This window comes from Terrapene carolina, unplaced genomic scaffold (genome assembly GCF_002925995.2).
Source record: "Terrapene carolina triunguis isolate 2854851 unplaced genomic scaffold, T_m_triunguis-2.0 Scaffold244, whole genome shotgun sequence".
NCBI lineage: Eukaryota > Metazoa > Chordata > Testudines > Emydidae > Terrapene > Terrapene triunguis.
In genome coordinates this window covers 508,552-530,448 of record NW_020664595.1, presented here as the reverse complement: position 1 = coordinate 530,448, position 21,897 = coordinate 508,552, and the positions used below count along the sequence as shown (strand labels likewise).

General features: G+C 45.5%; 2 protein-coding genes across 2 annotated transcripts in view; both read right to left on the bottom strand.

Moving 5' to 3' along the window:
• LOC113407718 (disintegrin and metalloproteinase domain-containing protein 20-like) overlaps nt 1-4,596 on the bottom strand; it is a 166,225-nt gene extending 161,629 nt beyond the window's left edge. The window contains exons 1-2 of the mRNA XM_026657439.1: nt 4,554-4,596; nt 1,409-1,491 (exon numbers count right to left, since the gene is read on the bottom strand). Coding sequence (XP_026513224.1) covers nt 1,409-1,491; nt 4,554-4,596 — 126 coding nt within the window. The remainder of the gene's footprint in view (nt 1-1,408; nt 1,492-4,553) is intronic.
• Nucleotides 4,597-11,008: 6,412 nt separating this feature from the next.
• LOC112119089 (olfactory receptor 2AT4-like) lies at nt 11,009-20,678 on the bottom strand. Its single transcript, XM_026657438.1, is given in 4 exon segments — nt 11,009-12,006; nt 13,419-13,467; nt 13,469-13,545; nt 20,675-20,678. Coding segments are annotated over 4 exon segments (1,128 nt in total).
• Between the last annotated feature and the right edge of the window lie 1,219 nt (nt 20,679-21,897).

Sequence of the window (21,897 nt, the reverse complement as noted above, 5' to 3'; positions counted from 1 at the left end):
CTCTTCTTTACAGCTGCTCAGAACTGCACATTGCCCTGTAGGATAACACCTTTTCAGTGGTTATTGTGATTTATACTTGCATAGCATGCGTGCTCCACAAAAAAGGTGTCTCAACCTCATAGATAGTATGTTAACTGTAGAGCATGAATCCCACACTGTCAGGACTGGCTGTCAGGGAAACCTGATTTTTAGAAAGAAAACACCATACTTCCTTATGGTGTTCTATGATGCAGGCATTCTTTAGATGAGCTGTGTTTAAAATTTTGCCCCTTAGTCCAAAGTCTTTTGAAAGGTATTTAGATGCCTATCTGAATATTTAAACACCCAAACACCTTCAAAACTCTGGCCCTAAGTCACAATCTTAGTCATAGACTACTGGTTGCAGTTTTATCATAAGGGCTATATTGTGGCATTTAGCCACAGCACAGAGCTACAATTCCAGGTCGAAACTTAGGACGGAGTTGTTCCCCAGGAGTCAAACATGGACACAGAAGGTTGAAATTCAGTTTAAAGTGCTCAGTTCATTTTTGGCTTTTTGTCTGTTTTATTTTACAGGGTTACAGGGAGAATGTTTCACCCAGTACTTGCCTCACTTGGTTAACATTTGGGTCATAAATTTGCATTCTTCTAGACTCTTATACTACTTGGTGCTCATAAGTCTTGTGGAATATTTCAAATAGGAAAAGATACATTAAGAATCCCTAAACTATGACAACATAGGTCAAATTCTATACCTCACATACCAAGCAAAATTACCTTTCAAAGGATGTACAGCATGAACTTCCAATCCTAGTACTCTAGGACGAGTTCAAGATAGACTATCAATACTGTCAGAATGCCAGAACAGTTTCTCAGGGGTTCAAAACCAGCCCAGACAAATGGGCTATTTCCCCCTACCAGAAGATACAGACAAGAATAATCTTATGATGGCGTGATTATTCTTTAAAATTGGGGGTTGCCAGCACAGAGGGTACTACTTTACAGGAGTGTTGTGAGGATAAACATTTTAAACATTGTGTAGTGCTTATATCCCTTGTTAATGGGAGCCATATAAGTACCTTCTGAATTCCTTGGTTCCTTGCAATAAACAACATAAAATTTGTTTTACCTATTGTCAAATGATAAATGTTCTTACTGCACACTGAGTTCCACTCATAAAAATGTCAAGCACAGTTACACAGGCAAGCACAGACTGTATTAAAGATTATTAACCCTTGTGCTTCAAAAGAGAACCAAACCACTAATTGCTCAGGATAAGGAAGAAACTTTCTGCTCTACATACTTTATTATAGAGGTGGTGACAACTTCCACTGAAGCATCTGGTACTGGCAGTTACCAAAGACAGGATTCATGAATCATTAGTCTGAGTCAACATAACAATTCCAATATTCTTAGAAAGCAGTACTACCTTGGTGTCTATGCCATCCCTTGGTTCTAGCTTTCTTGGCACTATTACTTCAGAGTAAGAGAATTTTAACGTATCAGAAAAGCCTAGAAAGAGAAATAGTTTCAAATAAGTTAAACAGAATATAAGTTTACAATTACTGGGATATGTGCTTCTAGATTCTGACATGACAAATGATTTCATACAGAAGTCACTCTGTACAATGTGCGAAGGAGGAACAATTCCAGGGAGAAGGATGAAGTCTGCATCTTAATTCAATAATATTTGTAAATCATTTGATAAGCTTAGACACAGAGAGAACACAATAGCATTACTACTCCTTTGGTTCTCTTTCCCAACCCAAACCCAAGCCAATTTCTCCATCAGACCCCTTCCATCCTCCTGATTTTCCGACCAACCCCACCGTATTTCCCCATCAATAGGCTCTCTCTTCCAAGCAAACACTTACCCCTTCTACCAGACTACACCCTTCCTGGTCCATCTTACGCCATCACACCCAGCTTCATTCTTCTAATACACCCCACATTAAGCCCTGCTCCTCTATCACTCCTCTGCATCACACAACCCTCAACCATGGCAAGCCCATATCCCCATTGCTTGAATGTACTCTTCAATGAGCCCCGTTCTCCAAATACTTCTTTTCACTGCCCCTGCTCTGTCCTCCTTGCACCTCACAACCATTTCCCTCAATGGGAACAACTCTGCCCCTGCAACCATAATGGAATCCACTTCATCATCTTACTATTGCAAACCACACTCAGTATGCCACACTCCTCACTCCCTGTTCCATCCACTGCAAACCTCTCCTCAGAAGAATGTCTTCCCCCCTTACTCAGCATCAAAATCCCCCCTTATCAAGCCATATTCCCCCTATTCATATTCTGCACTCCCAACTATACCTCCATAAACAAGACCTGTCTTCCTCTCTTTTCTCACACTCTTCAAAACTCTGGGCAAGACTCATTTCCTTTTCTCCCTGTTCCATCCCACATAAATACCCCTTTTAGGGCCACTCCCTACTCCACAGTCACAACCCCCTTCCTACTACGCCACTCCCACATCATCTTTAGCAGGCTGCACTCCTCTCCTCCCTTCTCCACCTACCCAAGCTTTCATCAGCTGGCCCAGGTCCCTGCTCCACTGCCCAAACTGCTCCCACATCAAAGCCCTCCTCAATGAGAACCGACAAAGAGTCCTGTGGCACCTTAGAGACTAACAGAAGTATTGGAGCATAAACTTTTGTGGGTGAATACGAAAGTGGGTATTCCTCAGGACGAAGTGGGTATTCACCCACGAAAGCTTATGCTCCAATACTTCTGTTGGTCTATAAGGTGCCACAGGACTCTTTGTAGCTTTTTACAGATCCAGACTAACACGGCTATCCCTGTGATACTTAATGAGAAACATTATCTATTGTCCCCAGTTAATCAAGTCTCTCTTCTCTTTTCTCAAACCCCCTCTTCCTACTCTGCAGGCCCTGCTCCTCGGCTCCAAAAATTTGCCTCTCCCAGGGAATCTCACTCCACCTGCCTGCCCTACGCAGACCCCAACCATGAACTCTTCTAATCTTGGCACGCCCCATTGCTCTTCCCCCTGTGCTTGTACATCTGGGCCCCGTGAGCAGGATCTGCTCCACACTCCTCAGTGCCCCTCAAAGCCTTATTGGCAGGTCCTGCTCCATGTCTCCCTGCAGTCCCCCTAACATCCCCTTTCAACAAGCTGTACTACTTCCTCCTTCCTGTATACCCCATACCACCCCTCAGAGAAACTCACTCTGCCCTCCCTGCTCCATACCCCAAATAAAGCCTTCAGCAAACCCCACATCCCCTCCCTATTCTTTCTTCCAAAATTCAACTTGCCAAGCCTCATTCTGTGCCCCTGATTCAGTCCCCTACAAACTCCCCCTCCGCTGGCACTGCTCCTCACTCACAACAGCTCCTGAAAAGCTCCTTTAAGGGGCCCCTGCTCCATGCTCAGTTCCCCTGAGCCCCACTTGGAGTATTCCCAAACCCTCTCAGCAGCCTTATCTCCCTCACAACCACCACATCTAGGCTCTCCCCAGAATAGTAACCCTGTATAAGGCCCACACCACCTTCCCTGTTCAAGCACCCCTCGAGCCTTCTGTGCGCCCTGCCTTACACCCACACTACCTCTGACCAAAGCCATGACCCCAATCTCCCTACTCCACACCTCTCCCCTGCTCCCCACCCTGTTCTGCCCATACCCCCACAAAAATCCTTCTCATCCCCCTGGAAAAAGTCAGTGGGCCTGACTTCTCATTCCCTGCGGTACCTCCATCTGAATCCCACCAGACAGGCCCCTCCCTATCCCTCCTCCAGCCTCAATGAATTGGCCCCTCTTCCCTTCCCCCTACAACACCATGCTGCCACTCCCACCCCTCAGAGAGGCACCACTTCCCCCTCCCCACCTAAACTGAGATGACCGAGGGCAGAAGCAAAATCCCAGCACCAGCCTGGCCCCGCAACCCCCGGGAGGCAGCCCCAGGAGCTCCTCACACACACCAGCAAAGTACTGGCCTCGAGAGACATCACATCAGCCACTTCCTACCCAGTCCTGTCCCTGCTCCAGCTCGCCCCTTTCCAGCTGGTGCTCAGGACCACCCTGCTCCAAGATCCAAACACCTCACAGCCCCTTGCCCCTGGCTCTAATCCCTCCCTTTCCCCCTTCCTTGAACCTCCCCTTGGTCATCCATGCTCCCTTTCCCCTGCCCCCAAAAGAGTCCCTTTGCCCCCTTCCAAGTTTGCCTCCATGAATCCTCAGGCCCCCAGCCCCTTTCTGCCTCCTGCCTGGTTCTGGGCCCTGACCTGCTCTCAGCAGATCCTGCTCCTAGTCCCGCTCTGGCACCTCCTGAATCTCCTGTCCGTGCACCCTGCTCCAGCTTCACAAATCCCGCACCTCCTTGATTTACCCCCAGTGCTCCCTGCTGCCCCCAAGCCCCATATTCCCCCTCCCCTCAAGCCCCTGTTCCCTGCATTGTGCCTCAGTCCTGCTCCTCCTCCTGTTCTGGCCGTTTTCCCTCACAGCCCTGCTCTGACTCCCCCCTTCCCTGCATGGCCTCCGCCTTGCAAGCATGACCCCAAATATCTACTCGCTCTGGCATCTCCACCAGACTCACTGCCCCCCTCACCTGGGTTGAGGAGCAGGAGCAGGGCCCAGACCTGCAGCCCCATCCCCGCGGCTCCTCACAGACACCAGCCAAGCACCTGCAGCAAGAGCAGAGACAGCGTCTCCCACCCCCTCGGCTCAACTGCCCTAGTGCCAGCCCTGCTTCAACTGCCCTAGTGCCAGCTCCGCTCCAACTACCTCAGGCCCACGTCCCCTCACCCCCCCTCCCCTTCCTCCAATTGCCTCAGGGCCAGCCCCCCCCTCCAACTGCCCTAGTGCCAACTCCGCTCCAGCCCAACTGCCTCAGGCCCAGCCCCCGCCCCTCCAACTGCCTCAGGCCCACGACCCCTCCCTTCCCCTTCCTCCAACTGCCTCAGGGCCAGCCTCACCCCCTCCAACTGCCCTAGTGCCAGCCCCCTCCCCTCTAACTGCCTCAGGGCCAGCCCCGCCCCCTCTGCTCTTATTGTTTCAGTGCCAGCCCAGCCCCACCCCCTCTGCTAAACTGCCCTAGTGCCAGCTCTGCTCCAGCCCTACTGCCTCAAGCCCAGCCCCCTCCCCTCCCCTCCCCTCCCCTCCAACTACCTCAGGGCCAGCCCCACCCCTTCCCCTCCAACTGCCCTAGTGCCAGCTCTGCTCCACTCCAACTGCCTCAGGCCCAGCCCCCGCCCCCTCTGCTCCTATTGCCTCAGTGCCAGCCCCAGCCCCTCCCCTCCCTCCAACTGCCTCAGCCCCACCCCCTCTGCTAAACTGCCCTAGTGCCAGCTCTGCTCCAACTGCCTCAGGCCACTACCCCTTCCCTCCTCTCCCTCCAACTGCCTCAGGCCCAGCCCTGCCCCCTCTGCTCCAACTGCCTCAGGCCCACTACCCCTCCCCTCCCCTCCCTCCAACTGCCTCAGGCCCAGCCCTGCCCCCTCTGCTCCTTTTGCCTCAGTGCCAGCCCCCCCCCCCCCCCCCTCCCCTCGGGCCAGCCCCCCCCCCCCCCCCCCCCCCCCCCTCCACCTGCCTCAGGCCCCGCCCTGCCCCCTCTGCTCCTTTTGCCTCAGTGCCAGCCCCGCCCCCTCCTACTGCCACAGGGCCAGCCCCACCCCCTCCCCTCCACCGACTTAGCCAGGTAAGTACCCCTAGATGAGAGTTTTCAACTATTCAGATGCACTTTCTGAACATCTTTAGAAGAGGACTTCTCCAAAGGTGTTAACCATGAGTCCTCCATGCTGTTAGGTAGAGAGCTCACAGGCTGGGATGGAGTAGGCAACCACGCTCCTGAGAAATCACACCTGGATCCAGCAGGAGAGATAGAGGAGGCTTGATTGACAAGGCCAGTAGGTTTGAGAACAAGGGCTGACGAGGTCATGCCAGTGCTATAAGGATGATATGAGCATGGTCTTCATTGACTTTGAACAAGACTGTTAGTATATAGGCCTGCTTCTTACGGTAGCCTGACATAGAATTTTGGGTTTGCTTTTTGATACTCTTATATCCTTACTAATATGTGTGAACAACGACACTGTGTGTTACATCTGCCCACAAGCAGATGAGGTGAAAAGAGATAAGAGATGGTGTTAAAAGTGTTACAGGGTCTTGGGGGAGTTTAATATGTGAGCATACACTGGAAGCATGCCTGGCTCCTTTCTCAAGCCAAGGCCAAGCAACCAGTTAGGAGCCGTGAAGGGGTTGGGGAGAGGCATAAGAAACACTAAAAGACAAAGAAAGCCTGTCCCTGACCAGAACAGAACCTCACTTGTTACCCCTCCCATAGGATAAAAAAGAGGTTGGAGAATGCCCCCAGACTGATGACCCTCCAACACGGGATATGAGCATAAATTGTAAAGGGTGGGACCAGGGGCATGCACTGCAGGTATATTTGGGCCTGCTATGAAGGAGGAGGGGGCAATAGGAAACGGTGATATGCGTAAAGGCTCTGCAGTGTCAGAGCTGGGAACAGAACACTGGGAAACAGACTCTGCTGGCATGCAGAGCTATGGCTATGCCTGCTTGAAACTAACCCCAATAAACATTACATTGCCTGCACTTTGGACTTCTGGTCTTCTGCTTTCTGTCTGCGTGACAAGAACCAGGGGAGAGGGTGAAGGGAAAGCCCCCTAACAAAGACCCTGGATAGAAAGACAGTTGGAGGGAAGGCATACAGGTTGAGGGGTCCATACAAAGAAGCAGAAAAGCATCTCTCGACCTCCCCGGGAGCAAAGCTGATGGCATTTTTTGTTGATCATTGTTCCACTTTGGGAGGCCCACAGAGCTGGATGATGGATCTGGCCCTGTCTGCTGTCCTGGAAGGTGAGCAGCTCTGAGATTAATCAAATTTGTTATGCAAAAGTTCCAAAAGCGAATTGCCTCTTCGCATAGATGGGTTGCATGGGTTAAGTGGGCCAGTATGCTGGGTCATCATCCAAGACTACTATAACATGAAATATATGGCAGAATGCAGGAAAAACAGAGAAGGGGGCATACAATTCTCCCCCAAGGGATACAGAGGACAGGACCAACTTAGAAGTAGGATGAAATTCTATGAAGTTCTTAGGAGACATTTATCTGAATACAGAAAGAGAACCATAAATAAGACCAAAACCTGTTTATTCAAATTTATTCAAAGTGGAACAGAACAAAATAAACTAACAGTTAAAAAAAAAGGAAATTGTCCATGAATCACATAAATTGGGAGTTTTGACACACCACTATCTCAGCAGGGTTCCATATGTTCTTTCAATGGCTGAACTGATAAGAAAAACTCTGCTTTTACAAACTTCCAGTATCCTGTGTTTTATTAAACAAATAGCTTCCCTCTAATTTTTGAACTGAATACTGCTTTTCTTCTTCAGGCTTTTCTAAAAAAAACCCCACCAAAATAATAAAATGATTAAAGTGTAGTCTATTTAACTGGCAAACTTTATGTTACCACATATATCCTGCTCATAGTCATTCAGAATCTGGCATTCAGAGTTCTAAGCAGCCATGTTCCTTTGGAACCATTTTTCAAGAAGCAAAACTTTATACAAGACACATTTCCAGTTTTACTTTGACAAAGACCCTCTCCCAGGCACTATGGAATTATATGCTACTGACTGATTTGGAAACATTATTTTCTAAATCTACCAGTTTCCATATGATATGTATTACTATGCCAAAACATTTTTTAAAAGTCCGTAAGAGACCTTAAAGGTATACGGTTAAGTACTGTTGCGAATTACACCTATAAGTCACACGCAGTTCGAGTCTAGGCTGAGGCACAGGAATAAAGTCCGCGAATGCAGAGTATTACAGAGATAATAGGTTTATTTCACTCGAGTGAGGTGCCCCCCTGCTAATCAGGAGGGGACCCAGACAGTCGGTTACACAAAGATTATATACCTTTTAGCAGTGCATGCTACCCTCGTGCATCATAACTTTTGGCCAATGAATAAGCCGTTTACTTGTCTCTCACCTATCCTAACTAAGCATCTCCCTCGTGCTGGCTAGCGTTACAAGCCCCCGAGCTCATGCACAAGCCCCCCTCTCCTCCTCCTCCTCAAGGCCATATTGTCTGAATTAGCTGGCATTCCTTCCTTTTACTGTTTCCAGATGCTCCTTTCTCCCCTTCCCCATTTTCCAGTACATGATGTGCTCGCTTCTAGCTAATGGCGGGCCCAAACCAAAATGGAGTCACTCATGCTAACTTTCCCAACAGTACTCAAGTCAAGACATTTTATTTATTTCTTTAGATTAATAATAAAAGTCTCATCATTCATCTATCTTCTCCCTTAGAAAACTACTACAAAATTAAAATATAAATCATCACACAGTCCAGGATTACTTGAGTTATAAATAAATAAATGACAATAAAAAATCCAGATGCCTCCAAGCCTCAGCCAGTTGCATACACAACCTTAACTCTGTCCCTTATGTGAGTGCTTTGGGATATCGCATTTCATGCTCACATACTGGTTTTCAAATTTCATAGATCATTACACAATTTTTCTACAACCGTGTCTGCATGTGTAGCATCTTGCAATGCATTCTTCACTCTTAGTACTTACAAGGATTTAGTTCTAAAATTTCCAGTATAACTTTATTCACTTAGGTCCCAACCCAGCAAGTAGCTCCATTAGGGAGCCCCAAACCCTGTGCCCAGTAGAACTCGTTGCCAGGGGGTGTTGTGAAGGCCAAAAGTATAATGGTGTTCAAAAAAGATCTAGATAAGTTCATGGAGGATAGGTCCATCAATGGCTATTAGCCAAGCTGGTCAGGGATGCAACCCTGTGCTCTGAGTGTCCCTAACTTTTGATTAGCAGAAGCTGGGAGTAGATGACAGGAGACATCACTAAAGGATTGCCTGTTCTGTTCATTCCCTCTGAAACATCTGCCATTGGCCACTCTTGGAAGACAGGATACTGGGCTAGATGGACCATTGGTCTGAGTCAGAATGGCCATTCTTATGTTCTTATATTCTTAATTAGGCAGGCCAAAAAAGAATTTGAAGAGCAACTAGAAAAAGAGACAGAAATGAACAGTAAAATAATTTCTAAGTACATCAGAAGCAGGAAGCATGCCAAAACATCAGTGGGGCCACTGGATGATTGAGGTGCTAAAGAGGTATTCAGCGAAGATGAGGCTGTTACAGAGAAGCAAAATTAATTCTTTGCATCTGTCTCAGTGACTCCAGATTAAACATGCTCAGTCAGAATGCCAGCACAATAAATTCCCATGGCATCTGAATGCCAAGCTGAGATCTTTGCTCAAGTACAAGCAACAATTAAAATGTGTAATCAAAACTTCGTTCACAGTTCTGCTGATGCGTGATTTCTCATTATGACGATGTTTCTGCTGGGCTATGAAGGGCCACAGAATAAAAACTTATTTTGGTCAGTAACATCTGCTGCTGTGGCTGGATATACACAGGGAGCAGGTCAATTAAGTAAGGAGGACCTGTTTTCAGATGACCATTTCCTAAGTTAAAGAGTGTTGCATCCAGCATGGGAGAATTTTTTATTAGACCTCATCTTGACAAATAAAAAGGAACTGATCACAGAACTCAAACTTAATGGTAAATTAGGTACAAGAGATCATGACTTGGTCACATTTATAATGTGCAAACAGAATAAAGTCCCGAGCAGTGATGTATATATTTGATGCTTTAACAGGGCCAGTTTCACCAAGCAGAAAACAATTTGAGCCAACTCATGAAAATGTGAATGATATTTGGGAACTGTTTAAGAACACTTTGCTAGTCACCCCCAAAGCCACAATCCCATGATTGTTTTTTAAACCAATACTGCCTTTTCCCTTGATCTATTTTAGAGAGGAAGTGAAGGCAGCTGTAAAAATAAAAAATAATATATAACAAATGGAAGAAAGGGAAAGTTGGAAATAATGAATATAAATCAGAAGCTAGAAATTTTGGTACATTGATAAGGAAAGCAAATGGACACAAGCAGAAATGTATGGCCAGCAGAATTAAGGACAACAAGAAAGAGTTGTATAAGTATATTAGCAACAAAAAGAATGTTAATCATAGCATTGATCCATTACTAGATGGAAATGGTAGAATTATCAATAATAATGTAGAAAAGGCAGAAGTGTTCAAAAATATTTTTGTCCTGTACTTGGGTAAAAAAAGCAACAGATAAAACGGATGATGTAATCATATCATAGGAAATATTGTTTGCACTCCACTAGAATCTCAGGAGGATGTTAAACAGTGGATACCCAAGTTAGATATTTTCAGACCAGCAGGTCTGGATAACTTCCATCCAAAAGTTTTAAATGAGCTGGCTGAGGAGCTTGCTGGGCTGTTAAGGTTGATTTCTAATAAGTCTTGGAACATCGAGGAAGTTCCAGAAGACTAGGAGAAAGGTAGTGTTGTGCCAATATTTAAAAAGGGTAAACATGATGACCAGGTAATTAAATGCCAGGTTGGAGTGGCTCAGGTCTGGGGCAGGGGATTGGGGTGTGGGGCTGGGGTGCGGGCTTACCTCAGGTTGCTCCTGGTCAGCGGCACAGTGAGAGTGCTAAGGCACGCTTCCTGCTTGTCCTATTACCACAGACCGTGCTGTGCCCTGAAAGCGGCCAGCAGCAGGTCTGGCTCCTAGGCAGAGGCGCGCAAGCAGCTCCACGTGTCTCTCGCCCACAGGCATCGCCCCCCCACAGTGGCCAATGGGAGTGCGGAGCCAGTGCTTGGGGCAGCACACAGGGCCCCGGGCCCCCCCACCTAGGAACCAGATCTGCTGCTGGCCAATTCCGGGGCACAGTGCGGTGTCAGAGCAGGTAGGAATTAGCCTGCTTTAGCCGGGCAGCACCGCCGACAGGACTTTTAACGGCCCGGTTGGCGGTGCTGACCAGAGCTGCTGTGACCCAGTGCCTTACATTCTGCGATCCAGTATTGGGCCGTGACCTGCAGTTTGACAACCACTGATTTAAGCCCTACTTAACTCCTTTACAGGGGGTTGATGTGATGTATAGGTTCTGTGTGAAACTTCTGTGTTGGAGCTAATTTTTCCTCATTAGATTACAGTTTTTAGAAGGAGGAAAGATCTTCAGAAAAACAATCTTTTTTACTGTACATTTTACTTCCTTGTTTCGCAAAGTATAAATGAGAGGATTTAACAAAGGAGTTAAAATAGCAAAAATAACATTGCTCATTACATGGATATCAATGGGCATGTCTGTTCTGTAGGAAATATATGCCAGGGCAATGGATGAATAGTAAGTGCCAACCACAATCAAATGGGAAGTGCAAGTAGAAAATGCCTTACTGCGACCTACTTTAGAGTTGATCTTTAATATGGAGATAATGATGTGAACATATGATAGGGTCACAAGCATAAGCGGCACAAATGAAACAGTCATGGCAATGGAAAACCCCAAGAAAGTCTGAAAAGAGGCACTGAAATCTGAACATGCTGCTTGCACAACTGCCAAGTGATCACAAAAGCAATGGTAAACTGTGGTTGTTTCACCAAATCTTAACTGAGAAGTCTGGAAGACTACAGGTATTGGTATTAACAATGCAGTTATCCAAGCACATGCTGCCAGTTGAATGTTTACTCTCTTTGTCATTTTAACTGGGTAATGCAAAGGATTACAAATTGCTTCATAACGATCATAAGACATGACTACAAGAAGCAGCGATTCAGTCACTGCGAGACCATGAAAACAATACATCTGCAGAAAGCAGACATGAAAAGAAATAGTTTTGGCATTGACCAGAAACATTGCCAACATTTTGGGTATGGTAGTAGTTGTAAGCAGTATATCTAAGGCAGAGAGATTAGCTAGGAAAAAGTACATGGGTTTGTGAAGTGTTTGATCGACCACAACTACAGCTATAATAATGATATTCCCAATTAGTATTAGCAGGTAGAATAACAAAAATACAAGGAAAAGAGGGATCTGGAAATCTTGAAGTGCAGGAAATCCAATGAGATAAAAGTCTTTAGCAGAAGAGTTGCTGTTGCAGTTATTTATAGTCTGATTGTTGAAAACATCTAGAATGAAAAAACACAAAATCAGGAAACAATCCTAATTATTACAAAAAAGATTGTAGGGTCATGAATGATGTGCTGAAGATCTTTGTTGATAAAATAACATATTGGATATATTCTTATAGCTAAGTCCCCCTCATGCAATTTCAGTTAACTTTCAGTGCCTTCCATCCCAAACAATGTGCAACCCTCCTTTCTTCCCTGGGTTACTCGGGAGCAGGCAACACTCATCTTTGTGCCTGGACACCTGATGTTGCTGACATTAAAGGAGATCCTGAATATCCCAGTGGTGATGTTGGATAAGTGGGAATCCTCTATCCACCCCTCTGCTGCAGTCCCTTTCCACCTAAGGAATTTAAAATTGGCGGTGCTTCCACCTGGCTGGCCCCTGTACACATTCAACGGTGTGCCTTGGGAACCTCCAGCAATAAACCCCTTCAAATAGTAATAATAATAACCTGTGGCATGGGTCTAACTCAAATACCAATTATAAATAATATACATCCAATATACTTAAATTAGAGCAAACACTCACTTAACAATTTAAGAAACAGGCATAACAGACTAAGATTAAATGTCACTACTAATTTAAATCCACAGGGGCAGTTGAATAAAATCAATTAACAAATATAATATACAGTGATAAATGAAACTCATGGAACTGGCATTTACACTGCTACCATTCACCGCACCCCGCAGTGGACACTCCTCTGGATCTCAGAGTCCTAAACGCTTGCGTGTGCGCACTTGAAGACCTGAAGCTGGAGACAGCACTCCGTTCATTCTCAGTATCAGTCCAGGCAAGGCAAAAAGCAGAATAACCCCTCTGATGATTGGAGCTGGCCCCATCAAATACCAGCAGCTCTGGGCCCTGGTTCGGTGGGAAGATCACTCTGCCTCTCCTCAGACTCAGACTTTCTGCTGTGCCCCTTCCCTTGCAAGTACTTTCCCAAACAACAGTGGGGGTTACTCAGAGTTCCCTCACTGCAAGCCCACCTCAGTCAGCTGTACGCTCAGTGATTGTCTCTGCTCTGACTCCAGTGAAGCCACCAACAGCCTCTGAGGATCCCTGTTCGATCAAAGCCCCTGCAGGATCTCAGCAGCAGCTTCTAGCTTCCTAGCAGCAGATCCTACTATGGACAGAGCTCCACAACAGCAATCTCACTCCTTTTTCCCAAAATGGAGTCCACCACCTGCTCTCCCTGCATGAGGAACTATCATGGGAGTTGTAGTCTCTAAGGCTAGATTGCAGCACACAGGCTTTTCCCTTGTAACACTCCTAAAAAAAAGTTCAGAGGCCCCTCTAATAAAGGGTGCCTACAAATATATTTAGCAAGGATGGGCAGGGATGGTGTCCCTAGCCTTTGTTTGCAGAAGCTGGGAATGGACAATGGGATGGATCACTTGATTATTACCTTTTCTGTTCATTCTCTCCAGGGCATCTGACATTGGCCGCTGTCGGAAGGCAGGATACTGGTCTAGATGGACCTTTGATCTGACCCAGTATGGCTGTTCTGATGTTCTTATGTATATATGAAGCCGCTGGGGAGAAAATGAGATGGTTTAAGTACTATGTTGATGACAATTAGCAATACACCTGTTTCATTGGATCTAGATGATGTAGTTACTCAGCTTTAAGTCTGACCATATAGTGATTGATATCCTTAACAAAGAGAACAAAAGAACATAATCATGGACTTCAATCTCTTACCTAGCAGCCTGAATTTGTCCTCCGGGAGCTCTATCCTACCTTTCCCTGTGTCATTGATACCACAACCACTGCCTTCTCCCCAGCACTGCACATAAGTCTGTTTAGATGTCTCGAGAGCTTCATACCCAGCAGGCAATTCATTATGTGGTTCTTCCAGTCATCACAAATGCAACTATTTATATTTCTAATGATCAAATCCACCATTCCTATGTAAGCAGGGTCTGCATGAGCTCTCCCATGACAGCTAAGTGTGGTGGGGGGACCTCAGGAGCAAGCTCTATTTACATGAACACAGCTACTCTTCCAAGATATACAGCAGATAGGGTGGTGTTGCTCAAAGTGATCAACTTTTAGTACTGAATGCAGGGGTAGTGAAATGTTGTTATCAATGTTGTTATCTTTATTGTATGAATAAAGGGGAACAGAAATGTGCTTAACCTGTCCGAAATGAGGGGGTCACCCTCAGCTGAAAGGACCTCCTTGAGCCAGGAGCTCAAATGCCAGACCCCTGTGAAAGTAAGAGGGGTGGGGACAGGTGTCCCAGCCAGGAGGTGTGGACTCTCCCTAAGGGGGTCCCTGGTCTGATTTAATCTGTTCCTCCCACCTGTTCAAAGATAGTGCTAAGTAGGTTCCATTAGGAACCTTTGTTATTTTAAGTGCTTAAATGAGACCTGAAATCACTCGTGGTGGTACAGCATTTCTGCCCAACTGGCTAAAAGCTGAAAATCACTAGAGGTGACAACCACTAAGAGATTGACCTGCAGAGGTCACAACAGAGAGGCAGGTGGCAGCAGAAGGTAAATGACAGTCAGCCAGCAGGAGCAGCAAGCAGGCGGGAGCAGAATGAGCGGCCAGCAGAGAGGAACCATGGATGGTAGGGCAGCCAGCAGAGAGGAACCACAGCTGGCAGAGCAAGTGCTCAGATAGCGGAGCAAACAATGTGCCTTATTCCCTGAGTGGGAAGTGAACTCATGTAGATGCACCTCTGAGTCCTCACTGACCAAGAACAACCACTGTGAGTGGAGTATGGTGAGGGGACACAGAAATTTTGGTTGTAGAACTCAAGAACGTGAGGCAGAATGCACTACCCCACTCACTCTGGGGTGGGTGTCCTGATCTCAATTTTATCATTATGAATCCTGTTTGTGGAATTTTCCCTAATTAATGTCGGGTGACTTCCCTCCTTTTATTAAAAGTTTCTTTTCTACACTCAGACTCTGCTTGTGAGTGGGGAAGTATTGCCTCTCAGAGGCGCCTAGGGGTGGTATGTAATCTTCCCAGGTTACTGAGTGGGGACTCGAACCAGTTCTGTGTTGTATTCTTGCAAATACAAGAATGAGAATACAAATACAAGAATACAGAGGGGAGGGATAGCTCAGTGCTTTGAGCATTGGCCTGCTAAACCAAGGGTTGTGAGTTCAATTCTTGAGGGGGCCACTTAGGGATGTGGGGTAAAATCAGTACTCAGTCCTGCTAGTGAAGGCAGGGGGCTGGATTCAATGACCTTTCAGTCCTAGGAGATAGGATATCTCCATTTATTTATCTATAAAGGAACCCCTAGATATTGAACCCAGCCCTGGTTGCTGCTGGTTCTACTTGGCCGAAGTTACAACTATTACCCATGTCTTTCAAATAACTGGGATTCCCTCCTCCTGAGAGGTATCCTCAGTACAAGAGGATTCCATGACATCATCTGGGAGGAGGGTTCCAACTATGAGATCATTTCTCTCCACTCCAGTTTGATGTTCTCCTTCCCTGAGACATTCATCCTCCTCAACAGCACAGAGACAGTCAGACTGGGAATGGGACCACTCTACTGTGTCCCAGAAAAAGTCTCATCTGTGTACCCCTCAGTCTCCCTTAGCTCCTCTAGTTCAGCCACTCTGATCTCAAGAGCCCATACTACATCTCTGAGGACCATGAGCTCCTTGTACCTAGTACACACACACACACATGCCACCTGCTCACAAAGCAGGTAATCATACATGCTGCATTCAGTTCAATAAACTGGATAACCCCTATTCTGCTTCTGGAATTCTGCCTGCATTCTTTTTACTCCAGCAGCTTTTTTGGGGGGGGTCTGTTTTTTTTTTGGTGGGTGGGGGTGGGGAACTGTTTATTGCTCTAAATTTTAGGAATATTAATTAGGTGTATCAAGCTCTCATGTTCCCTCTCTCAGCTCTGTCACAAAACTCCCCTGTTAGCTGCTCCTGTTTGCTAGCTCATCTCATATCTTAGAAGCTGGCTTTTTAAACCCCTGTTGTCCCTTAGTAGCACTGCCCCCTGGTTAATGGGTGCTAAAGGGCATAGGGATCAAAGCCTTATTAATAAGCTCTCAGGCTTGCCTAGCAGGCTTCTAGGCTCAGCACACAAATTCACCCCAAGGGTCCCATAGTCACACTTCCTTCACCTGAAAAACTCCCTCGCGAAACTCCCCTGTTAAATGCTCCTGTTCGCTAGCTATAAGGTTAAGGGGTGACTTGATCACAGTCTATAAGTATTTAATAATGGGCTCTTCAGTCTAGCAAAGAAAGGTATAACATAATCCAGTGGCTGGCAGCTGAAGCTAGACAAATTCAGAATGGAAATAAGGTGTATATTTTGAACAGTGACAGTAATTAACTATTGGAACAATTTTTACCCAGAGTTGTGGCAATATTTGAATCAAGTTTGGATGGTTTTCTAAAACATCTGCTCTAGGAATTATTTTGGGGAAGTTCTATGGCCTGTGTTATACAGGATTTTAGATTAGATGATCACAATGATCCCTTCTGGCCTCAAAATCTATAAACCTTTCTATCACATCAATTGCATATGTGTTATTTGTGCCTTTGTCTCCTTAGCTAGTTACTGCAACATGCTATACTTCAGAGACTGCTGCAGTTTCCAAGTAGTCTTCAGGTGTAGCCTGAATCCAGCTAATCACCTACTTAGTGTACCATACAGGGAAGGACCACATGTTACACTTTTGCACCAGAGACATCCCTGGCTCCAGTTAGGTAGAATAAAAACATAGCCAATGTCATAATGTATCAGGAGATGTTTCAGAGGAAGCACAAGCTTTAAATGTGTAAATGTTTTGGATGTTCCTTTGCTCTTGTGCCTAAGAGTGCCCCAAAGACTCGCATTTATTTTATATACCGCAATTATGTCACCTCTCTAAACTTAATCACCCCCATCATCTCTTCTCATGTGCAATATCCATGCCTCCAATCATATTTATATCCCATCTCTGGACTTCTCCATTTCTTGCAGAATAGTTTTTGAATTGGGACTAAAATTGAACACCTCATTCAATGCAGGGACATCCAATACATTTATGTAATGGCATTATAATATATTCTGTATTATCCTCTATCACAGTGGTTTTCAAACTTTTGTACTGGTGACCCCTTTCGCATAGCAAGCCTCTGAGTACGACCCCCCCTTATAAATTAAAATCACTTTTTATAAATGCTGCAGGCAAAGCGGGGTTTTTTAGGGTGACAGCTCATGACCCCCCCTGTAATAACCTTTTGACCCCCTGAGGGGTCCCGACCCCCAGTTTGAGAACCCCTGCTCTATCACTTCCGTAATAAAAGCTAACATCATGTTTGCTTTTCTGAGAACTTTTTAGAACTCATGAATGTGTATGAGTAATTCTCGGTGTTCCTTCCAAAGTGCATTATCTTGCACTTCTGAATTCAAAGTATTCAGTTTTGATCTATAAAGCCATTTATAATTTGGATCTTGGCAATTTTAAAGATCCCCTATTCCTAAGGAGCAACTCAGCAGTTGAGATCAGCTGGGATATTCAACCTGAAAATCTTTAGATTATACTCAGGTTTTTTCCCCCGTAGAGGAAGGGGAGGCTTTTAGCTTGCATGAAAGATTTTATTTGGAATTGGGGTGGCCTTTTAATGTCATTTTGAAATTATAAAAATCTGACTAGAGTATTTTGTTTTTCTAATTTTTTGTGACTTAAGAGTTATTGATAGTTGCACTGTATAAACTGAATGAATAAATACTAAAAGTTATTCATAGATTAATAGTAATTAGAGATGGATGTAATTCATCACCTCAGCCAATACAGGATTGTTTCCTTTTCTCTCCTGGTATATGTAATACACAAATATACACATACAAAAGTATATATTTATCAATGTTTTGTTCAGCTAATTTCATATGTTTCAAGGGAGGGATTTCCATGCTTTCTCCTGGGAGAGCATTCCACGTTCTCATAAATCTCACTGTTAGGAAGAACAACGAGGAGTCCTTGTGGCACCTTGGAGACTAACAAATTTATTTGGGCATAAGCGTTCGTGGGCTAAAACCCAAAGGCTGAGAGAGGACATGATTGACCTCTATAAAATATATCAGGAGAGGAAACACTCAGGTGGGAGAAGGGCTGTTTAAGCTAAAGGACAATGTTGGTACAAAAACAAATGGCTATAAACTGGCCATGAATAAATGGCTGGAAATTAGAAAAAAGTTTCTAACCATTAGAGGTGTGAGGTTCTATAACAGCCTCCTACTAGGAGAATAGTGAAGGGAAACAACCTGTCATAGTTTAAGATGGATCTTGACAAGTTTATGGATGGGACGATAGGATTGGCTTGCCTGTGATAGCAGGAAACTCGATTTGATGATCCATTAAATTCCTTCCAGTCCTACATTAATCTAAATTAAGCTTTTTAACCTTTTTTGGTTCCTCTATCCTTAGTACAGAAAGTAACTATTGGAAGTTTACTGCTATAATCTCAAGTATTTGTCATATCTATGCCTCTTCATTTTTCTCTTCCCTCTGCTATTATTTTTTCAACTCTGTAAAGATTTGAGGATACAATTTGAATGAGAATTGCTATACTATCAAATATAAAATTGTTGTACTGTACTGAATGAAAACGTTCACCGTTTAATAGCCTTAAAATTAGCATTAACTTGAAACTCAGACATGGTAAATCAAATGAAAAAAATCACATCCTTTGGTGCCTGTTGACATAAATTATATTAAAAATGGTTCTCCATGCAGGATACCATGAGAAAAAAATTAAATCAAAAGGAAGCATTAGTCTGAAATTTATGGACATTAATATGATAATATAAACTGTAACTCACTTTGAGTTCCAAAGATTACAAGAGCTTTGTTTTCACTGGTGTTACACTCTGGCAAATACACTGATTGAGGCTTTGTGTTTCTTTTGAACAAACTGCGTAGTACTTTTATCCACCTTCAGTCCCCAAAGAAAACAATGTTAATTTCATCTTATCTACAATTAAGAGACTCCTGCACACATAGTTATTTTCATGAGAAACAATCCCAGCAGAATTTGGAATCTCAAATGCACTGCAGAGCTCATAATTTGCGTAAATTACATTGGAGATTTGCACAATCAAGGAAATGAAACCAGGTATTTGAAAAATGGAGTGTACAGCATGATAAACCTTCATGAGGATGTGCCATTGTAGTCGTTATTTTATATTTGATTCAGTCCTGCTCCCATTGACATTGGCTTCAATGGGCGATTGTTCAATCCAATTCTGTAATTCCAAACTTTTTCCATTACATGAAACAATTTAAGGCCTCTGTGACATTCCCCTCTGTTGTTATCTGGACCGGTGACCTGCTAGGTCACTCCAATCTTTGACTCTGTGAGCCAGCCTGACCCTGCTCTGCTGTGAGAACCCCCACTCCTGACTTGTTCACGCACAGCCTCTAGCATGTAAACTGCTCCTTGGATTGTGCAACCAAATGACACTAGCCAATATCTCCGGTCCCAGACGCAACCCTAGGAACCTCTGTCTTGCAGTTATGCCTGCTGGACGCTGATGCTTATATGCATTCATCAATTTAAGAAAGAAATTGATACGTACCAGGCTTGTTATCCCAAGGGGAGTCTCTGACATGCTTCAAACCAAACGCACTGCTTCAGGTAGAACAGATTTATTAACTACAAAGATAAATTTTAAGTGATTATAAGTCAAAGCATAACAAGTCGGATTTGGTCAAATGAAATAAAAGCAAAACACATTCTAAGCTGATCTTAAGATTTTCAATGCCCTTACAAATTTAGATGCTTCTCACCACAGGCTGGCTGGTTGCCCATCAGCCAGGCTCACCCCTTTGATCAGTGCTTCAGTCGCTTGAGGGTGGTGTGTGTAGATGTAAATGGAAGAGAGGGGAGCATGGCAAACATCTTTCCCTTTTATCATGTTCTTTCTTCCCTCTTGGCTTCCCCCCCCTCAGAGTCAAGTGAGCATTACCTCGTCACAGTCCCAAACTGACCAAAGAAAGGGGCATGACTCACTTGAGAGTCCAACAGATCCTTTTGTTGCTGCCTAGGCCAGCGTCCTTTGTTCCTGTGAGGCTGGGCTGGGTTTGTCCCATACATGCACTGATGAGGTGTGAACTGCCTCTATGCTCTTGGAGAGTTTTTGCCTGGGCTTATTTTAAGCCATGACTATATACATGAAATTATAACCTATAACAATTACTATAATATCACTATGACAACAATGCTCAGTGCATCATGAGCCTTCCGAAGACACCCGGCATGATAAACTTTGCATTAGATACCACACAACCATATTATAAGGATGAACATGGGGGTGCAGGGTATTCCCACGAGGTACAGAACGTCACACCTCCCCCCTTAGTTTACTGCAAGAGGGTTAGTCACTGACTAGCTCGAAGGCAGTTTGTGTTATAGTTCTCTTGGCATTCAGCCATTAAGGCCAGGAGGCAATGTGCTTCAGCTTCTCCTTTCACACACAGCAAACCAGGTTTGTTATGGTTTCTCTGCTGTGTTAAGCTTTGAATCTGTTTACATGTATTAACTGAGAACTAGCATTACCATAAGGTTTAACATCCTTGCCAAAATTCTTATCCCCAAAACTTAACATTAATACCAATTTTTTTTATCATGGATGGAGCATGCCCTCTGTTCAGATAGTCTGGTTTGAGGTTAGTTTGTTCATTACCCATGGTGTCATTTGACTCTCTCCCATGTAATCAGTCTTTTCTTTCCCTCCAGTGTTCACTTTTGTGTGGGCTCTTAATTTAATCATGTTTCTGGCATTTTGATATCTCAGGGTCTGGCAAGATAAGGGTTCAGGGGGATCCTGCACATTGGCTAGCCCTTTGGGGAGCGGTCTCCCAACCCCAGGATTGTATATATGCAGAAAATCAAGCTCCCCTTTTGGGATTACCCTGTGTTTCCCACTCCCAGCACTGAGTTCTTCCCTGCCCCCTAGAGGGCTGTGATCTGTGCTCTCTGGGCTAGGTGTTTTTACCTTTTGATCAGATGCACCTTTTCCCAGCAGCTTTTCCATAACTGCTCCCGGTCTCTCATCAGCCTGGGGGAAAGCACCGCGCCCTCTGTGAGTTGGGTCATCTGTATTCTGGCAGACTACCACCTGGCAATTTCCTGGTCCCAGCTCCTCTGTTATCACAGGCATTGGAGCTGCATCTTGATTTAAAGAGACACAGTTATGTTCCAAAAATTTATCAGAAATAGCATCCTGACAAACTGGGACCTGGATTGGGGTGCCCTCCACCACCCCTTTCTCTGTCCCTCAGAAGTCAGCTGTGTGGCTGCTCCCCTCCAGGAGGTCAGTTACACAGTTCCTTCTCAAAACCTGGGTCATAGGCTGAGTGTCTGGGTGCACAGATGCTGACCCAACCATCCTTCTAGTGTCCTGGGCAGCCTGCTCCAAGTGACTAGTGAGGAGACATTCCTGTACCCCCACTATTCCTTCCCCAGGGCCGGCTCTAGGCACCACCAAAACAAGCTGGTGCTTGGGGCGGCACATTTTTAGGGGCGGCATGGCCGGCGCCAGAATGCCGCCCCTAAAAATGTGCCCCGGCCGCCCTAGCTCACCTCCGCTGCCGCTCGCGCGCCGCTACTCGCCCTCCCTCCCAGGCTTGAGAGCCTGGGAGGGAGGGGGAGAAGCGGCGCCCGCGCCGCGGCCACTTGGAGTCTCCCCCTCCCTCCCAGGCTCTCAAACCTGGGAGTGAGGGGGAGATCCCGAGCGGCCGCGGCGCGCGAAACAGCCGTTTTGCGGGCCGCTGCTCCCCCTCCCTCCCAGACTTGAGAGCCTGGGAGGGAGGCGGAGAAGCGGCGCTCGTGCCGTGGCCACTCGGAGTCTCCCACTCCCTCCCAGGCTCTCAAACTTGGGAGGGAGGGGGAGATCCCGAGCCGTTT